Here is a 17,273-nt window from a genome sequence, read left to right as displayed (position 1 = left end):
ATACAGGATGAGGAACTGATCAATATGTGCTTATTCTCAAACAAAGCAATGGGGTGACATTTGTTACTTGAGAGGTGCAAGAACCAGCTCACACAACCAGTGAAGTGAAACTGCCAATACCTGCAGTGGAGCCGGTGGTCCACACAGGCAGGTATACTTCATGGGTGGCATAATTCTTTTCTGTCTTCTTCACTAAGAATGTAATTCTTTGGTTGGGGTCTGGATATTTTCTGTGTTCAGAGAGCACAGCATACTTCTAGTGGCACATAAATATTTTTCAGCACTTATTTTTTGGTAATAAAATACAGGGCCAAGAATATCAAGATTCAGAGTTTGGAACAATATAAGATTGTTCATACAAATTAAACTGACTTACATGCCATATTCTTAACCTGTTATTTCCACTTCTGCAGAATTTACTAATGCATTTTCTAATGTGCTTCCATAGTCATGGAAACTAGAAACTAACTTTCTTAAAAATCAAAGATTCTCAGAAATACAAATTCTGTCCCAGATACTGGGATTCATTAGGGAAGTCTGTGCACATGAAAAAATGAAGGCAAACAGTCTTCATGGAAGCATCAAATTGTAGAGTTGGAAGGGACCACAAAGGTTGTCTAGCCCATCTCCCTGCAATGCAGACATTTTTTGCCCAATGTGGAGCTTGAACCCATGACCCTGAGATTAAGAGTCTCATGCTCTACTGACTGATCTTGTCAAGACTTTGCTTCTTTGTGTGCTCAGGCATGTGTGTAAGTATGAATGTGTGCTAAGTCAGTAGGCAGCATACCTCTGCTACTTTTGCCTTGTTTCTATCCAAGTCCTCTTGCTCTGAGACTCAAAGAGAAGGTCTGTGGCTTACTGCACCATGGGAAGTCTGCTTTAATAGGATTTAATATAGTGACAACCTTAGGAATAATAAACTCTTGCAAGCAACAAAAATTGTTTAATTCCTAAAGGACAGGCCTGGTTGAACCACTTTTGGCCAGGGGCAATTGGGGGCTTAATATTGTGTATGTAGCAATCTGGGTGAATTGAGAGAGAGGCATTTAAGGGTAATTGCTCAATTTTCTATCCGTGTCAACAGGGAAAATAGGCAGAAGTGGCTGAGCTCAGCACAGTAATAGAGCTGGATGAGATGGAAGATGCCAGGCTGTTAGGTGAATTCGAAAAGTGCTATCTGTTGAGCATTTCCTTCCCAGAGCTAGGTGCTTCTTCTAAGCTCAGGCAGCTCTGTAGACCTACATAAGGGGGAAAAACAAGGCTTTTGAAAGGGGTGGTCCCTGACCCTTCTCTGGGGGTTGAACCCAGTATTTTGCTTTTATTTCCCTTCTTTTTGTAACTGCAGGTAAGTGGTCAGTTCCTGTGCAGGTAGTTCTGGACATCACTAGAGGTTGTTCTTCCTTTTTTTTCCAGACTCTTCCCTCTGATTCCCTGTAATATCCGGCTTCATTGATTTCACAAGTGTCCCACTCTCTTATATGCTTTTTGAGAAATAGAGCCAAGAGAATGCCTTTTTAAAAAGAAAAGTAGTAAGAAAGAAAAGGGATTCTGTTGTTTGGGGTTCAGTTGACCCCAGGAACGCAATTATGGGCAGGCAGGTCTGGTACCTCATGTGAGTGGTGTTTTGCCCCAATGCAGCCATTTTGTTCTTTTGCAGAAGTCAACGGTGGCAACTCACTTCTACAGAAGCAATTAAAGCACTGTGCTTGGGAACAGGGTTAAGATAGAAGCAAACCTCCCCCCATGACATCAATCTGTGTGTCAGGTATTGGGAGGGGGGAAGGCAGATTTAATGTCCCTGATGAGTCTATAAATTTCTTTGTAACATTTTTCTTATATCTATTTACACATGGAGTCTGTGACAAAATGTTGCACTGTAGAATGTTTTCAGTGTTCCACTCAGTTGGCCATGCCCCAGTGGCACAACAGGCAAGTGCGTTTGGCTGTTACCAGAAGGTTGGTGGTTCAAGTCCACCCCAGGATTCCTGCATTGGAGGGGTTTAGATGAGGGTCCCTTCCAACTCTACAGTTCTAAGATACTCAACCCATTTCCCCTCCCACTTGGTTTTCGTCTTTCCTCCCCAAGTCTTTCAGGACAATTAGTCCTCATTGGGGTGATTTTGTATACACACACACACACACACACACACACACACACAAGCCCCCCATTGTAAATATTTTGCTGTACTTCTGAAAACTGGCTTTCCACCCAGGTCTGCTGATACCATGCACCATCTTATGCATGGATAGTGTCATTTTGCCTATATAAAGACCAGCTCTTCAAGAATTGAGCTTGTGGTTAGGATATATTATTACATTTCTTTCAATCATAGAACTCTATGAGGCATTTTTAGGGTTCAAAGGCAGACTACCATCCAGGTATTATAACACAGACCCAGATCTGCTTAGCTTCAGCAGAGCTGCTACCTTAGCTGCCTTCATGCCCTGTTGTGCCTCCTCTTTTGGAACAAATTGGCAATGACGACCGGTGTTGAGGCGGATGCAAAAGGTTGACCCCTTTCTCTGGCATACCAGTGCCTTGGGGCAGATTTTGTCTGTGCCTTAACTAACTACCTGATTGCAGTCCCTATTCTGTCTCCTGTAACTGCAGCCTGCCCTACTGACAAGTGCTTTACTAATAAGTAGCAAGTTTGGGATTTGGGTCTGGTTTACAGAAGAGCTCAGAACAGGCCACTACAAGCTGAATCAGTCCTTTAAAATACTCAGTCAAGTATTATAGCTCCTTTCACTAATCTTAAAAATTGAGATCTCAAGGCGGATAGGAGCCCTTGAGTCGTAAACTATGAGAGTTCTTTGCAAATAACAGAGTCCAAGCTTTGGAGGGGAGCAGGGCAGTTTGGCTAAGCAATGAGACTTTTGGTAGAGTTAAGATTCTGAGGTATAGAGCTGGGGGGCATTGGAAAGAACTGTGTAGGAACAACACCGAGCACTGGTGAAATTAAGATGGGAAGTGAGCAAGGGACAAAATGGATGAACTAAGGAACAATCAGGTCAGGTGACAATTATTTTTGCACCTTTGAATTTGGCCAGCCACAAATTTCTACTAGGGCATGTGCATGACTTTGGATTGCCACTTTGGCCCACACTGTTCTAAACACAGCATTCTGTTTAGCGAGGACTGTAGTTCGGACAGCAGGATGGGCTTGTAATAGCATTAAAGAGTAGTTAGAGATCAAAGGATGTCACTGGAGAGGTAAGCAGTGAGGATACTGACAAAGAGAGCTGCTACCTTCCTTGACCTAAGGCTGATCAAAGGGAATAGACAGTGGCTGTAACCCACATTGAGAAGACTTGTCTTGAAAACCAAGATACAAATTTATTAAATACAGTGGTACCTCTGATTACGTACTTAATTCATTCCGGAGGTCCGTTCTTAACCTGAAACTGTTCTTAACCTGAAGCACCACTTTAGCTAATGGGGCCTCCTGCTGCCACCGCGCTGCCGGAGCATGATTTCTGTTCTCATCCTGAAGCAAAGTTCTTAACCTGAAGCACTATTTCTGGGTTAGCGGAGTCTGTAACCTGAAGCGTATGTAACCCGAGGTACCACTGTACATACATGCAATGAAATGACATAGTGTGTAGGCACCAGACATTAGTGTGGTGCTGCTCTTTCGGAGTCCCTTTCTTTACAGAGGGGCTTAGTGTTTCCCTGGAAAGGCCAAAGTTGTACAATGCACACTGTTGGAGTAATGGTGATGGGCAATGGTAAGCATGCCTGCCTCAGAACGGGCTTTTTGGCACGCAGTGCTTTCCTGGCACAATTCTGCGAAACCCTAAATATACAGTCCTATTGGCAGCTGTGATTGTTGAGTCCATAAGTGTAGTTGACGGACTAGGTTTACCTAAAAGACCCTTTAAGAAAAAGCTCTTGAAATATGATTACAGAATTGAGACACCATCATTTGAAAGTGCCTGAGGCATGCTTCTTTGAAAATTGCAGCTGTAGAGGGACAGCAAGAGAACCGCATAGCCCTTGATTGTAGCGTTGTTCCCTCAGGACCTGCCCCCCCCCCCCAGTTTCTCATCTGATAGGAGTGAGAAAGAAAGCAGCAGTTAGGCTCTTCGTCTGTCTTATGAAAATCCGATTCCAAGTGGCTGTGATCAAACCCAGTTGGCTGTCAGCTGTGGTGGCCTCATGTGCAGGGAGGGAGGGGCTTCTGAGGAGTTTCTGGATTTGGAAATGTCATGAGTGCTACCGATCAAAGCTGCATTTTTTAATAAATATATATAAGATTTTTTAAATAAAAAAAACCCTAAGGAATTTAGCATAAAAGAAATGTAGTTTGTCTTGTTTTTGCAGTGGAGCATGAAAGGGATTAAATAGAATCAGACATACCTGCTCCCTAACATAATTCAATGAGAGGCTTATAAGAAACTTCTTTCTTGCCTCATATTAAGGCAAAAATCACCAAACTGGCATTACAGAAGGAAGTTTTCTATTTCTTCCATACCCTGTGCACTCTACTCAATGTGCAAAAGACTAAACTGTAGGATAAAACTGTATAATAATGATCGCCTCTTGAGTTTTGTTTTTTGAAAATGAACGTGAGCAAGAATTACAATGTCACATATATGCGTATTTTGAAAGGATGGAGCAAGCCAAGTAGTTGTGCTGAGCATGAAAGGACACACAGATGAACAAGGAGAAGCGTTAAGAACAGCATTCCTAGGTCAGATAAATGGTCCATCTCGCCAATTCCCCTATCACCAAAGGCAGTTAGTGCCACATTCTAGTGAGGAAGTCTATAACACAACATTGGCATGATCTAGTATTGGGCAACGTAACATGTCTGAACAAGTTGGACCTGCAACAAAATGTTGCAGAGTGGAGTTCAGTATGTCTTAAATACAAACAGAAAGCAGATACTGAAGGCAACAGGCACGATCCAGTTGCAAACCAATGGGAATAAGATCAATGAACTTAATGAGTAAGGCCTTTTGATTGCTTACGATCAAAATGGTCAAGACACCTGCAGCTCCATTTGTTCATTTCCACCGTTGCTATTCTGGCAGTCAGGAGTATAGCCACATTTCTTTTTCGTCTCTCTTCGAGTCAATTCATAGGACCAAATTACAGTAGCAACTTAAAAAGTGCAGTTTTGAGTCAATCCATGTTGATTTTGGCACGGGTCACTTGAAGTAAATCTATAATGCATAATGAGAAACCTGCTTAAAGGGACTGAATGATGGCAGTGAACCTAAGTTGAGTTGCAGGCAGGGTGTGGGATGTAGCAGATGAATGAGCACTGAGTTCTGGACTCTTGGTGTTTCCACACTCACAACATGGTGATTTGATCTCTTAGGTTTGTTTTCTGTATGGAGCTTTTGCGTTCCTGTGACGATTTCTCCCATCCTTTTCTGGTTTGGCAACACAGATGTTTTGGGGCTGAATTGCAATATGAGTTCAGATACTAAAGAAGGTCACTGTAATACATCATAGTTTATTTCTTGCCCCTTATTTTGCTTGTCTTGCGGTAATGCATGTTTTAAAATCCCAATTCCTTGTCTATTTAGTTGGGATTATTTTTTTCCAAGATTTTGTACTTAATTAAAAATCAATTTAATCACTTAGTTTCTCAGTCATTCTTTCAGCTCTGTGAGTGCTTTCTGCTAACTCACAATCTGTTTCAGAGATTTGTACAATTTGTACTCTCTGTAAAATTTCCACAGGGCGCCCCCCCAAATTGCTTACCTTTCCCCCCAATTGCTTACCTTTTTCCACTGTGACAATAAACAACTGATGCCTTACCTCATTCATTGCCTTTCATTTTAAAAAAATGGAATTTGAAGAAGCTTCTGATTCAGTTATTCATATCCAGTGCATCAGAGATGTTTTCCTCAGTTGGTTGTTTTTGGGTTTTTTTGGTAACCAAAAACATTTGGGACACAGCACAAATGCTAAAGATACCTACTTATATTAGAGTCTAACAAAATAAAATATTTGGACTTTTGAAAATTATTTTTTAGAATTTGTTCTATGACAGTGAATTCCAGGCATATTTTGTACATTAGCATACTGAAGTCCAGGATTTTGCTGCTATATTGGCTTGTATGAGTATACAGCTTGATTTAGTTGCAGGAAAATATAATATGTAATATGTTTGTTTCTTCACATAATTAAAATTAAACAAAAATGCATTTATTTTTAAAGCATGCCTTTTAGTCTTTTAATGGCATTTTATTTCATTTTTTGCATTGACGGCATTTGTTGACATTTTCTGGTGTTGTTTTAATTAATGGGGATATACCTTTATTTTGATTTTTGGTTTATAGGCACTTCAGTAGCAGTATTCATTTTTTTCCAAACTGGTATCCTATCTTTTGTAAGGTAAATGATACTGTATTTGAGAGTTTAGACACATTTTTGGCTTCAGAAATACTGCATTTAGTTATATTAGTACAGCATCCTGTTCTCCGGTGCTCCAGCTGTTGTTACTGTTTGGACCAATTTGTGTATATCACTTGGTGATAGATGAGAAATGCTTTTTGTTACCTACAGCTCAGAACTAGCTGCTCCAGAAAGTAATAATTTATGGCATCTACAGATGTAATCTTTGCATCATGCCCTCAGGCAACATTTATACAATTAATATGAGGACAACTGAAATCTGTTCCGTGTATTTTCTTTTTTAGCGTCTACAGGCAGTTACATTCCAGAGTTGCTATCAGTATGATGTGCAAATGGCCAATCACAAATTTTCACATATTTGTTTATTAAGGCAGAGTTGCTGGGGGGGGGGGGGATGAACTGATTCCAGAATCTGAGTCTTTAGCATACACAGCTAGTTAACTATTTGGCACAGAAGCATGAGCAGAGTGATCCTGTATACACTACTTCATGTTGGGACAAGAGATACACGGCAGCTACACCAGTGGAATGACCATATAGCCAAATTCATGCTCAGCCTAGGAGAGAAGGCGGAAAACAGCAGACCCCCCCCCCTAAAACAACAGAAAAACAGCATGGATTCCCATAACATCCCTGCCAGTTTCCACCAGTTATGCGCAAACACATACCAGCCAGTATATAAAAGTCTGAAAAGGTCCAGAACCTTTTACCTGCTGAACTGTGGGACGTGGTACAACCACCCAAAGCCCACTGTGATATGTTTGTGAGGCATTTTAAGAATAATTGCATCCTCTAGGACTTCAACTTCACCTTTTACAGCAGGTGAATTTAGTAAAATATATGGAATGCAATCTTGTTGTTGGATGAGTCTCAGATTGATTGATTGATTGATTGATTGATTGGTTGATTTTATGTCATTTGTATCCCACCTTTTCTCCAAGGAGCTCAAGGTAGCATCCATGGGCCGTCCCCTCTCCATTTAATCCCCACAACAACCCTGTTAGGCTGAGAGGCCATGACTGGCCCAAGGTTACCAAGTGGCCTCAAGAAGGTGATCAATGTCTCTATAAGAGATGGGGGTGATCTTCAGGTACCTGCAAGGGACATTAGCAAAACTGCTCCTGACGAAGCCTTCCCTAGGACCTAGATGGTACCCATCATTTTAGCCCAGTGGCGTATGTCCCTTCCTGGCCAAGGTGTGGCCGACCAGATTCAGACTCTCTTAAACTGATTTTTTGGGATACATTTCAGTCAGGATTCAGGCCAGGTTTAGCACAGAGACTGTGTCAGAAGAGAGACAGAAGAATGTGGCGCTACTGAATCTCAGCGGCTTTTAGTGCCATTGAACATGGTTGTCTTTCTGGAGCGAATGGCTGAGTGGGGAGCATCCAGCCTTCAGGCTGCTGAGCAGGGCTCCCTTCTTATGATCTTATATTAACTTTCAGTATGAATGAATCTAAATGACTAGATGTTGACTGCCCTATGGATGGGAGGCGCACAAATGTTGCCCCCATGTTTGAGAAAGGGAAAAAAGAAGAACCAGGTAACTACCAAGTGGTGAGATGACCCTTGGGGTCCTTTCCAACTCTACAAATCTATTTAAAAGGATAGCCAAGAAGTCATTCAAAGTGAGTTCACCCACATTTTCTCTCTCTCTCTGGAATATTCTCAACACAGAGGCAGTAGTGCAACAATTATTTTACTATACTGTATAGTGGAAGGGACGTCAACCTTGCTGTAGGGGGTATGTGTTTGCTACTTCCTTGTCTCTCCCACCCCAAATCAGAACAGGCAACCAAATATCAAGGTTTAGATGATTTAAGAGACAATAAAATGCAGCTTGCTTTTGTTTTCTCCTAAAATTATGGCCTTTATAAAGTGGTGTTCTTTGGCACTACACAGCATAGGGCAAGGGCTATGATGGTGATGAGATCATCCTAAAGCTTCTTAGATAATTTCTGGCTGTGGTCAGCATGTTGGCACAGTTGCAGCTGTTCGTAAATGCTTTCAGGACGTTGGACAGCCCCCTTTTTTGTTTTTCCTTGATATCTCCATATTTTTAGGCCTATGACTTTCCTTTTAATGACAAGGTTTGAAACCCACTTCTCTGTGAATGGTATCACCAATGGGTAGTGTGACCTGATGCTGGAAGAGTAAATTGTAACCCTCCACCATCTATGCCCTGGTCAGAGGTCCAGAGAGGCTGGGGCATCTATACATGCCTCACTGGTTTGCTTATTACCCTCAAAGGAGAGAGAACTCAATCTTGTTTGTGTGTTCCACAGAAGCTGCCTCCATTCCTTGTTCCTTGCCTTTTTTGAAGACTCTAGCCTGTTGCTTTCCACTTCTCTATTTTTATTCCTCCTTTTTCTATTTAGAGGGAAAAATTATCGAATTGAGATGCACTAATTAAAGCCATTTTCTGGTATTTGGTTACTGGCGTGTTTGATGTCTCTCTGACAAGACCATGAAATGCATGGGGTGTCCACAGGGACAGAATTTGCTGAACACGGTGCTTTGTAAATGCGGGGACACAGTGTCGCAGCAGCTCATGAATATGAAACGCCCATGATGCTACCTCAGTGGACTCGAGAACACAGATGAATCCTGTCATGTGCTAAATGAGACCAATTTCTTTCACTTAACTTCATCTTCAATCAGATACCTTCTTCCATTTGCCTGTTTAAAATTCCCTAAACGTGATGCAGAAGGTAACAGCATTCAGTAAAACAAAGTTTTGCAGCAGCAGAGAAATTAGAATTGTGTCTGGCTGAAGTTTTCTTCTGTTAAAATATAAAACTTAGCTCACTTCCTTTGCTTTTAAAGCCTCTCATAGTGTTGTGCACAAAACAGGGAGGATCCCAGAGAGCTGGCCTTCAAAATCTCACTTTTCTACATCCTCTGCTCTTATATAGTTTTGTATGTACACAGCTCTAGAGGTGTGCATTCTTGCATTCTTTGGATACAGCAACTAACTAGGATTATACTTGGAGGAGTTCCCATGCTGAATTGCTTATTGAAAATGGCAGGTCAATAAATGGGAACATAGCGTGGCACAGCACAGCAGAGAGCATTATTTTAGGGCTTTAGATAATTCCTGAGAACAAACTAGGTCAGTGTTTTTCAGAGTTGTAGGATTCCCAGGGAAACTCAATCCACCAATTTCTTTTTACTCTCTCTGCAGCATTGTTCCCTGCTTCTCACGTGGCTTCTTTCTAGAGTCTAGCATCATTATTTGAGAACTAGGATGAGGGATTCAACTAAAGAAATTCCCATGTTGAAATTTCCCACCCAGAGACTCATTTCCCTAGCTGAGATGCACTCCATCAGGCATCTCTTCTTCTGCCTTCAGAATTTTCATATGACAACAATTGGGAACATTGGGGATACAGTTACTGGTCAACAGGCCAAGGGATGCTTGAGGCAGACTGTTTGGCAGGGCCAGTGGTTTCAGGGAGTACCTGTGTGAATTACTATAAAGATTTTGGAAGCAAATGCTTCTAAATGAAATGAAACTAAAGGGGGGGGGGAGATTTCTTGTATTTGATCAGCATCTCTGATGATATGCATCTTGTACTGTTCTCTGTATACTCTTATCTGAACTATGTGGATTAATCTGTAGGGAACTAATTTATGAAGGTACTTCACCCTTGAGAAATGTTTATTAGATTTATCATTTTATTCTAACAGGAATACGTTCCGTATGTTTTCACTAAAACCTCTAGCAAAAAATAAGGCTGACTTTTAAATGCTGTACTTGTGAAAGCCTCTAAATGTAACTTTTGAGCTGCTGAACAGCTCTTTATTGCTAAAGCTTTACCAGCCCTATATCTGATAACACAGGGGTAGAGAACTTGATCTGACAGGTGGGCCACTTTTGACAGGTGGGCAGGGCCGTCCAGCTGTCAATCACTTGACATCTTCCTTAAGTTTCAAAGAATTTGAAGTGTACTCTTAAGTGCACTCCCGATTCTTGCAGCCATTGCTTGAATTCAAACCATAGCTGCAAATATTCTTGTCAAATGCAGGGATTGACTTCATTTGGGAGCTCCCAGGTGGAACCAATCCCAGTGGGGACTGCATTTGGGAGCAAATTTAAGAGGCGTCTGGTGCAAAAACTGCTTGCAGTGGAACAATCAGGTGGGGATCCTAAGGCTCCCAACTGCTCCTTTGCAGCCAAGGCTTTACCTACCAGACCCCTGCTATCATATGGCAGCAGGTATGGGAGAGTTGGTGTGGCTCTGGAAAATGGCCTGGCAGACCTAATCTGACTTGCGGGCAAGAGGTTCCCCAAGTAATAATGCAGGATAATAATGCCCTTTTTCTGCACATTTAGATCTTTTTTAAAAAATAATAATCATACAGGGTTCTATTTATGTGTTTTTTTTTCCAATGAACAAGATGAACAAGTTAAAAGACATAAGCTTTACCTGAAAGAAATACGCAGTACTTATAAGCCTTCCCTAAAAGAAATAAGCCTTACTTAGTTTAATGTTCTTGGCGCCTCATCATTCTTGGTATTTCCTCTTGATTTCATGATTCTGATCCTCTGGTTTCTTAATTGCATTAAGCCCTTTTAGCCTGGCAAAATGTGAGTTAACAGCACATAGTGAAATCAGTTTGGCCTTGGCTGGCTGCCCATTTCAAGTAAGTATGATATTCAGTGTATGCTGCAGAACTTGCCATACTAAATGGGTTGCATGAAGGGGTCCCAAGTAATACCTTCAGTCTATGTTTTCTGAATTGCTGCTGAGCTTCTTGCACTCAGAAAGTGGTACTTAAAAGGCAGGTTTCTCTGTGCAAGAACCAGCTCCTAAAAGGGAATTGACTGAGTATGCAAAACCTTTGACAGGCCACCAGATCCTTACAGATTCAGGTCTTAGATTTGTTTCCAGCTTATCTCTCACCACTTTTTATTTCTCTGTCGTTCTTTTGTGGCCTGCTCAGCCAGAGCCTCTGCTGTGAAATAAGCTTATGCAAATCTTCCATGAGCATTGACCGGCCTTCCTGTGCTACGGCACTGAGGAGGTGGCCACCGAGTATCTCTGTGCTGTTTGGCACAAAGATGGCACCTCCAGTGCTCTGGTTCCTCTTTATCCAAGTTGCTGTGAGTTGAAAGCTGCTCCGTTGAAGGCAACAGGTCCTTGAGTGGTTGGGGAGCTGGAAAGCACAACTCTGCAGAGATTGTCCAAGCTGTCACCGTCTCTTGCTTTAGCTTGGCTCTGGCTTCAGTCTCGGTTTCATTCAGCCCCTTCACCAGGCAGCCAATTAGAAAGAAATCCCACTGTGTGGGTTGCTCCAAACAGCCCTCTTGTCAAGAATCCGGGCTAACCCTTGCCCTGCTGCAGATGGACCAGCACTTCCTCCGCCAGGGTCAGGGAAGCCTGCAGGGATGCAGAGCGGATAGGAAGATGGGACCTGTGCACTTCGGAACTGGGAGAGGGCTATAAGGGGAAACACATATTTTTTTAAAGACCCAGTCCTGGACCCCCGACTCCACAGGCAGGGCGCCTTTCCAGCTCTTGAATATTCATTTCAGCCTGGGCTGCAGACTGGACAGAGCTGGAAACAGTCAAATGCTTAGTTAGAAAAGCAAATTGGAAAATTGGAAGCAGCCTGCTCACTGCCAAGGCGCCATCTCCCTTTCATTTCAGGCAGTGGAGTAAAGGATCACAGTAGAGCTTTGCCCGCCAGTTTCCTGAGGAATGTATGACTCTGGAACCACTTTCAGAATCAGAACAAGTCAGGGATGGCCAGCTTCTTAAATCCAGAGGAGGTGCATACTTTAGAGCTCAGCTGCTCAAAGGCTAGTTCACTGGAAATGCAGTGTTTATGGGGTATTTCATCATACCAGGGTGGCCAAGATGTCTGGCATTGAAAAAGAAAAATGAAATCCACTATCCAAATTCAAAATTAGAATGTAGTGAAACCAAGTCTACTGTGAACTATCCAGAGCTGCAGATAGTCAACATGTTCTGGTCAGCTGGTTGCTGCTTGCAGGCAGCTGGCTGGCCAGCTTGGGGAAGGGCCACTAGCTCAGCGGTAGAGTACATGCTTTGCGTGCAGAAAGTCACAGGTTCAATCCCTGGCATCTCCAGGAAGGACCGGCAAAGATCTCTTCTGAAATCCTTGAGAGTAACTGCCAGTCAATGTAGATAGAACTGAGCTGGGTGGACACAGGCAGGTACTTGCATAGAACTATAAATATTTGCCTGGGGGGAAATATAGCTAATTTCACTCTCGCTGTCCCGAGAGACAGCCTTATTCACAAAACATTGAGCCATGTATGAAGGCAAAGCCTGAGGAAGCTTGAAGCCCAGCAGTCTGAATTGTCACATAAATAGAATAGAGATAAGGTAGCCCACCTAGGAAATGGAAAACTCTGATCTTAAACCTAAACCAGGGATTTTTTGGGAGAAGAAAAGGCTAAGGAGTAAACCCTACACAAATCTGGAGTGGAATCTCTAAGGCAGTTGGATGGCGCATTGTATGCCTCCTTCTGGCAACTCCTGCAGCCAAGCTGGTGACAAATATATTGCTGTTTTCCTTTGGACCACACCAGCAAGACTGAGGGGGGAGGGTCTTGTTATCTGGGCAGCCCAGAACCTCCAAAAATGAAGGGGAAATGTGTGTGCGTCCTATGGGGCATATGCAGGCTTTCGCTGAAGCCTGGAGAGCGAGAGGTGTCGGTGTGCACAGACCCCTCTCGCTCTCCAGGCTTCAGGAAGCTATCCGCAAGCCTTGCGCGCCCAGCGGGAGTTCCCCTGGGCACGCAAGGCTTGCGGGCGGCAGCCTGCAGCGCGGAGCACGGGGCGCCCTCTGGAGGACGCCCCGTGCTTCGGGCAAATGTCTGCAAGCCTCGCGCGCCTGGTGAGAGGTCCCGCCGGGTGCGCAAGGCTTGCAGGCAGCAGCCTGTTCTGGGGGCTGGGGTCGGGGGAAGCTCGGGCTTCCCCCGTGCCAGCCCCCGCCTGGGGGGGAAATAATTTTTTTTTCTTTATTTCCCACCCCAAATATCTAGGTGTGTCCTATGGGGCGAAAAATACGGTACACTGTCCAGGCTTGCACCCCAGGGAGGTTACTTCAGTGCTCCTAATTCAGCAGTTTGACTTCACCCCCAGAGGTGCACTCCACTGTCCCTCGAGACAGATGGAGGCCAGCAACAAGACAGAGATAATCCTGTTCATCTTCTATTTGCTGTCTGAGCTCATATGCTTTGCCAAATGACTGCAAGAACACTACTCTGGGTAGTATTTGGCAGTCTGTCATAACAGTCAGGCTATTCCTCAATCTTTACAGAGAGCCTTTTGCTTTTCTTTCTTTCTTGGGATCTGTATACTCTTCCCACTGGAGCACAAATTCATCCATTTAATTGTAAAGAGGGTGCAGCAGCCACATAGGCATACCCTGCAGTGTGGGTCTCTGGTGTTTTCAGAGATACATTGTACGAACATACCAAGCTGCTTTACACTGGTGTCCATTGGTTCATCTACCCCAGGATTGTCCACTCTTGTCAACTGCTCTCTGGGATCTTAGGCAGAGGTCTTCTCCGCCATCTGCTACGTGATCCTTTTAACTGGAGACGCCAGGAAGTGATCCTGGACATTTTGTGTGCAAAGCATGAGCTGTAACACTGAGCTATGACCCCTCCACGTTACTTTCACACTGAGAAAACTAGGGAAAGTTTTGGTAGTTCTGCAGCCTTATGACTCCTCCATCCCTTGCAGATATCCCAGTGATCCCTGACTTGGAGGAGGTACAAGAGGAAGACTTTGCCATGCAGGTTGCAGCCCCACCCAGGTAACAGCAGGATCACAGCTGCCATGGAATTCCTTGTGCTGAACTGGTAGTCATAAGTGGACCCCACTCATTCAGATTTTGTTGTGATTTGCTTGAGCAGTTACATGGTGTTGCTACGAATAACAGGTGGTTATGATAAACTCTGTTGTTTTCATATGGAGAGAGAGAACAGCTGCTATGGTCTCTGAATATGTGTGTCAACCAAAAAAACACGAACTTTTTATTAAGACCAGGTCTGTATTTATGGCAGCTGCTTTATTTATTCATAATATTTCTTAACTGCCCTTCATCCTAAGATCTCAAGGCAGGTCACAACTAAGGAATATACAATAATAAAGCAAGTAAACCCATTCGAAGTGGAACATATGGATTCTGGTGAGGGATGTGGAGTGCTCTAATTTGGTTCCTTGCTCTGTCCCCAATTGCAGCGTTCAGGTGAACAGAGTGCTGACCTACCGTGACCTGGACAATGACCTCATGAAGTATGCTGCTTTCCAAACCTTGGTGAGTGCAGGCAGATAGAAATCTATATTCCCAGAAACCCCAGGGTGTCCCTTTTCAGGGTGAGACTGTGGGAATAAGGTGAGCATTCTACTGATAGCGCCATTCTGGAACACAAGATGTTTGGCAGATCTGCACGGTATATGCTCTGCAGTGTCTGCTGAGGCATCTTTGGGTGTTCCTCTTCACTTCCCACTTTAGTGATCTTTACTTAAATCCAGCGTCCATCCCTTTGTTATAATTCCTTTGGTGGAGCTCCCTTCCCTCCAGAAGGAATAAGCACACTCCGTTTTATACTTTGAGCCAAGGCTCAGCATGTGGATAACTCTGGAGAATTAGAAAGCTCTCATGCAGTTCTAGCTACAGAGTCTTCCCAAGGTGAAAAGGCTTTTCCAGGTGGTAGAGTGCCAAAATTTCTCTTTGGATTGGTTTTCTCATCCAGAGGCTGATGCATTTGAACAGCTTTGCTCCATTAGTGGCAATGTAAGTGATCCAGAAGCAAGACAGATATGTGCAACATGTGCGTTTCCATTATTGTTCTTGGATCTGAATTACGTTTTTATGCGCTCCCACAGGATGGAGAGGTTGACCTGAAGTTGCTCAGTAAGGTTCTAGCTCCAGAACAGGATGTACGAGAGGTGAGTTTGCTCCGGGCCAAGAGGAGAACTAGACCATTATTTTTGCTCAGCAGGAACAGGAACATAGGAAGCTGCCTTAAACCAAGTCAGACCATTGGTCCATCTAGCTCAGTGTAGTCTGCTCTGACTTGCAGCTGCTCTGCAGGGTTTCAGTCTTTTCCAGCCCTACCTGGAAATGCCAGGGATTGATTCTGGTTACTTCTCCATGCAGAACATGTACTACTTCTTTTTCTGTTTGCTGCAATCCTCTCCTGTTGGCAGTTTTCTACCCATACAGTCATACCTTGATTGTCAAACGCCCTGGTACTCGTACGTTTCAGCTCCCAAATGATCAAAACCTGGAAGTGAGTGTTCTGGTTTTTGAACTTTTTTTTGGAAGCCAAACATCCGATGCGGCTTCCACTATTGTTTCTGGCACGCCTTTGCAATCGGAAGCCGTGCTTTGGTTTCCGAACGTTTCGGAAGTTGAACAGACTTCCTGAACGCATTCTGTTCGAAAACCAAGGTACGACTGTATATGCTTCCTGTTCTTAACAATGCAAGCTATCTGTTCTTGGGATTGTGGCCTATTCTTTAAAAATAAATTTATACTGGTTATCTATCAACATATCTATCCACCCTAAAGGCCCGATTACAACATTGTGCCAAACGAACAATGCAGCAAGTGTTTGTGTATATAGGAGGATGAGACAATCTTTTAGGTATCCTGGTTCCAAGCTATGTAGGACTTTGCACACCAGTACCAGCAGCTTGGACTTGGTCCTGTAACCAGTTGGCGGCCAGTGCAATTCTTTCAGCAGCAGTATAATGTGATGGCAAGATCCTGCCACAGTGAGCTGTCAAGCCACTGAATTTTTGTATTAACTGCAGCTTCCAGGACCGTCTCAAAGGCAGCCCTGCATAGAGCACATTAGAGTAATCCAATCAAAATTAACAGTGCATGAACAACAGCTGTCAGACTATCCCAATCCAGAAATGGCTATAACTAAAGTTGGTAAAAGGCACTCCTGGCCACTGAGGTCAGCTGGACCTCTAGCCCCTTGCCCTAACTCTCCTTATGACCTCTCCCCGTGGCTTCATGTAGATGTTAAATAGCATTGGGGACAGGATAGTACTCTGCAGCCCCCCAAAAAACAATTGCCAAGGGGCTTGTAAAATAATTGCCCAGCGCTATTCTCTGAAACCAGCCTTGGAGGTAGGAACTGAAGCACTGTGTAGTAGTGACCCCAGTGCTCATCTCATGGAGATAGTTCAGGAAGATACAATGGCCAATGGTATCAAAAGCTGCTGAGAGATCAAGTAAGAACAACAGGCTCTTCCTCCCCCTGTCCTCTCGATAAAGGTCATCCATCAGGGCGACCAAAGTCAATTCAGTCATATAACCTGTCCAAACCCCTGTTTGGAATAAGTCCTAGAGGACTTGCAATTACTGTGATCATATATACAGTATAATTGGCAGTGATATATAAAATGGCGGCACTGCAAGTGGTATGGATCAAAACACACATTGTCAAACCTTCAGGCTTTCTAGCAGTTTGGGTTACTGCTATGAAGTAGCTTTTAGACAAGACATGGCATTCTTTCCGCCATTTGGACTGTGTTTCAATGCTTTGGGACATTTTTCCACTTAGTATTTCTTTTCTTTTTTTGGCAGGATGATATCAGCTGGGACTGGAATCATCTCTACACAGAGGTGGCCTCGGAGCTTCTGAGCGAGTGGGACTTGGGGCAGGCGGAAAAGGAGGAGACCCTCGCTCCAGTTAAGAACGCTTGAGTCTTGGCTGTTGAGCTTTGACAGTCAGGAGTGCCTCGTTTGCTAAGCAGGCACAGCTGTCAACCACACCGGCACAACTACAGATTACTAATGCATTATATTTTGAACCCATGCTTTGTATCTGAGGAATCATTTTAGTCCACTTAATAAACTTGTTTAATAGAGCTCAGCAGGAGTTTTGTTCACG

General features: G+C 43.6%; 1 protein-coding gene across 1 annotated transcript in view; it reads left to right on the top strand.

The window, feature by feature from the left end:
* Positions 1 to 17,255, top strand: part of IFT43 (intraflagellar transport 43) — a 43,924-nt gene extending 26,669 nt beyond the window's left edge. The window contains exons 6-9 of the mRNA XM_083738576.1: positions 14,101 to 14,173; positions 14,602 to 14,677; positions 15,250 to 15,312; positions 16,967 to 17,255. Of these exons, the coding sequence (XP_083594702.1) occupies positions 14,101 to 14,173; positions 14,602 to 14,677; positions 15,250 to 15,312; positions 16,967 to 17,086 (332 nt within the window). The 3' untranslated portion in view covers positions 17,087 to 17,255. The remainder of the gene's footprint in view (positions 1 to 14,100; positions 14,174 to 14,601; positions 14,678 to 15,249; positions 15,313 to 16,966) is intronic.
* The last annotated feature ends 18 nt before the right edge of the window (positions 17,256 to 17,273 follow it).

The sequence above is a fragment of the Podarcis gaigeae genome (assembly GCF_964106915.1).
Source record: "Podarcis gaigeae genome assembly, chromosome: 1".
In the NCBI taxonomy this organism is placed as follows: domain Eukaryota; kingdom Metazoa; phylum Chordata; class Lepidosauria; order Squamata; family Lacertidae; genus Podarcis; species Podarcis gaigeae.
The sequence above is the reverse complement of the archived record's forward strand: the minus strand, read 5'-3'. Positions and strand labels throughout refer to the sequence as shown.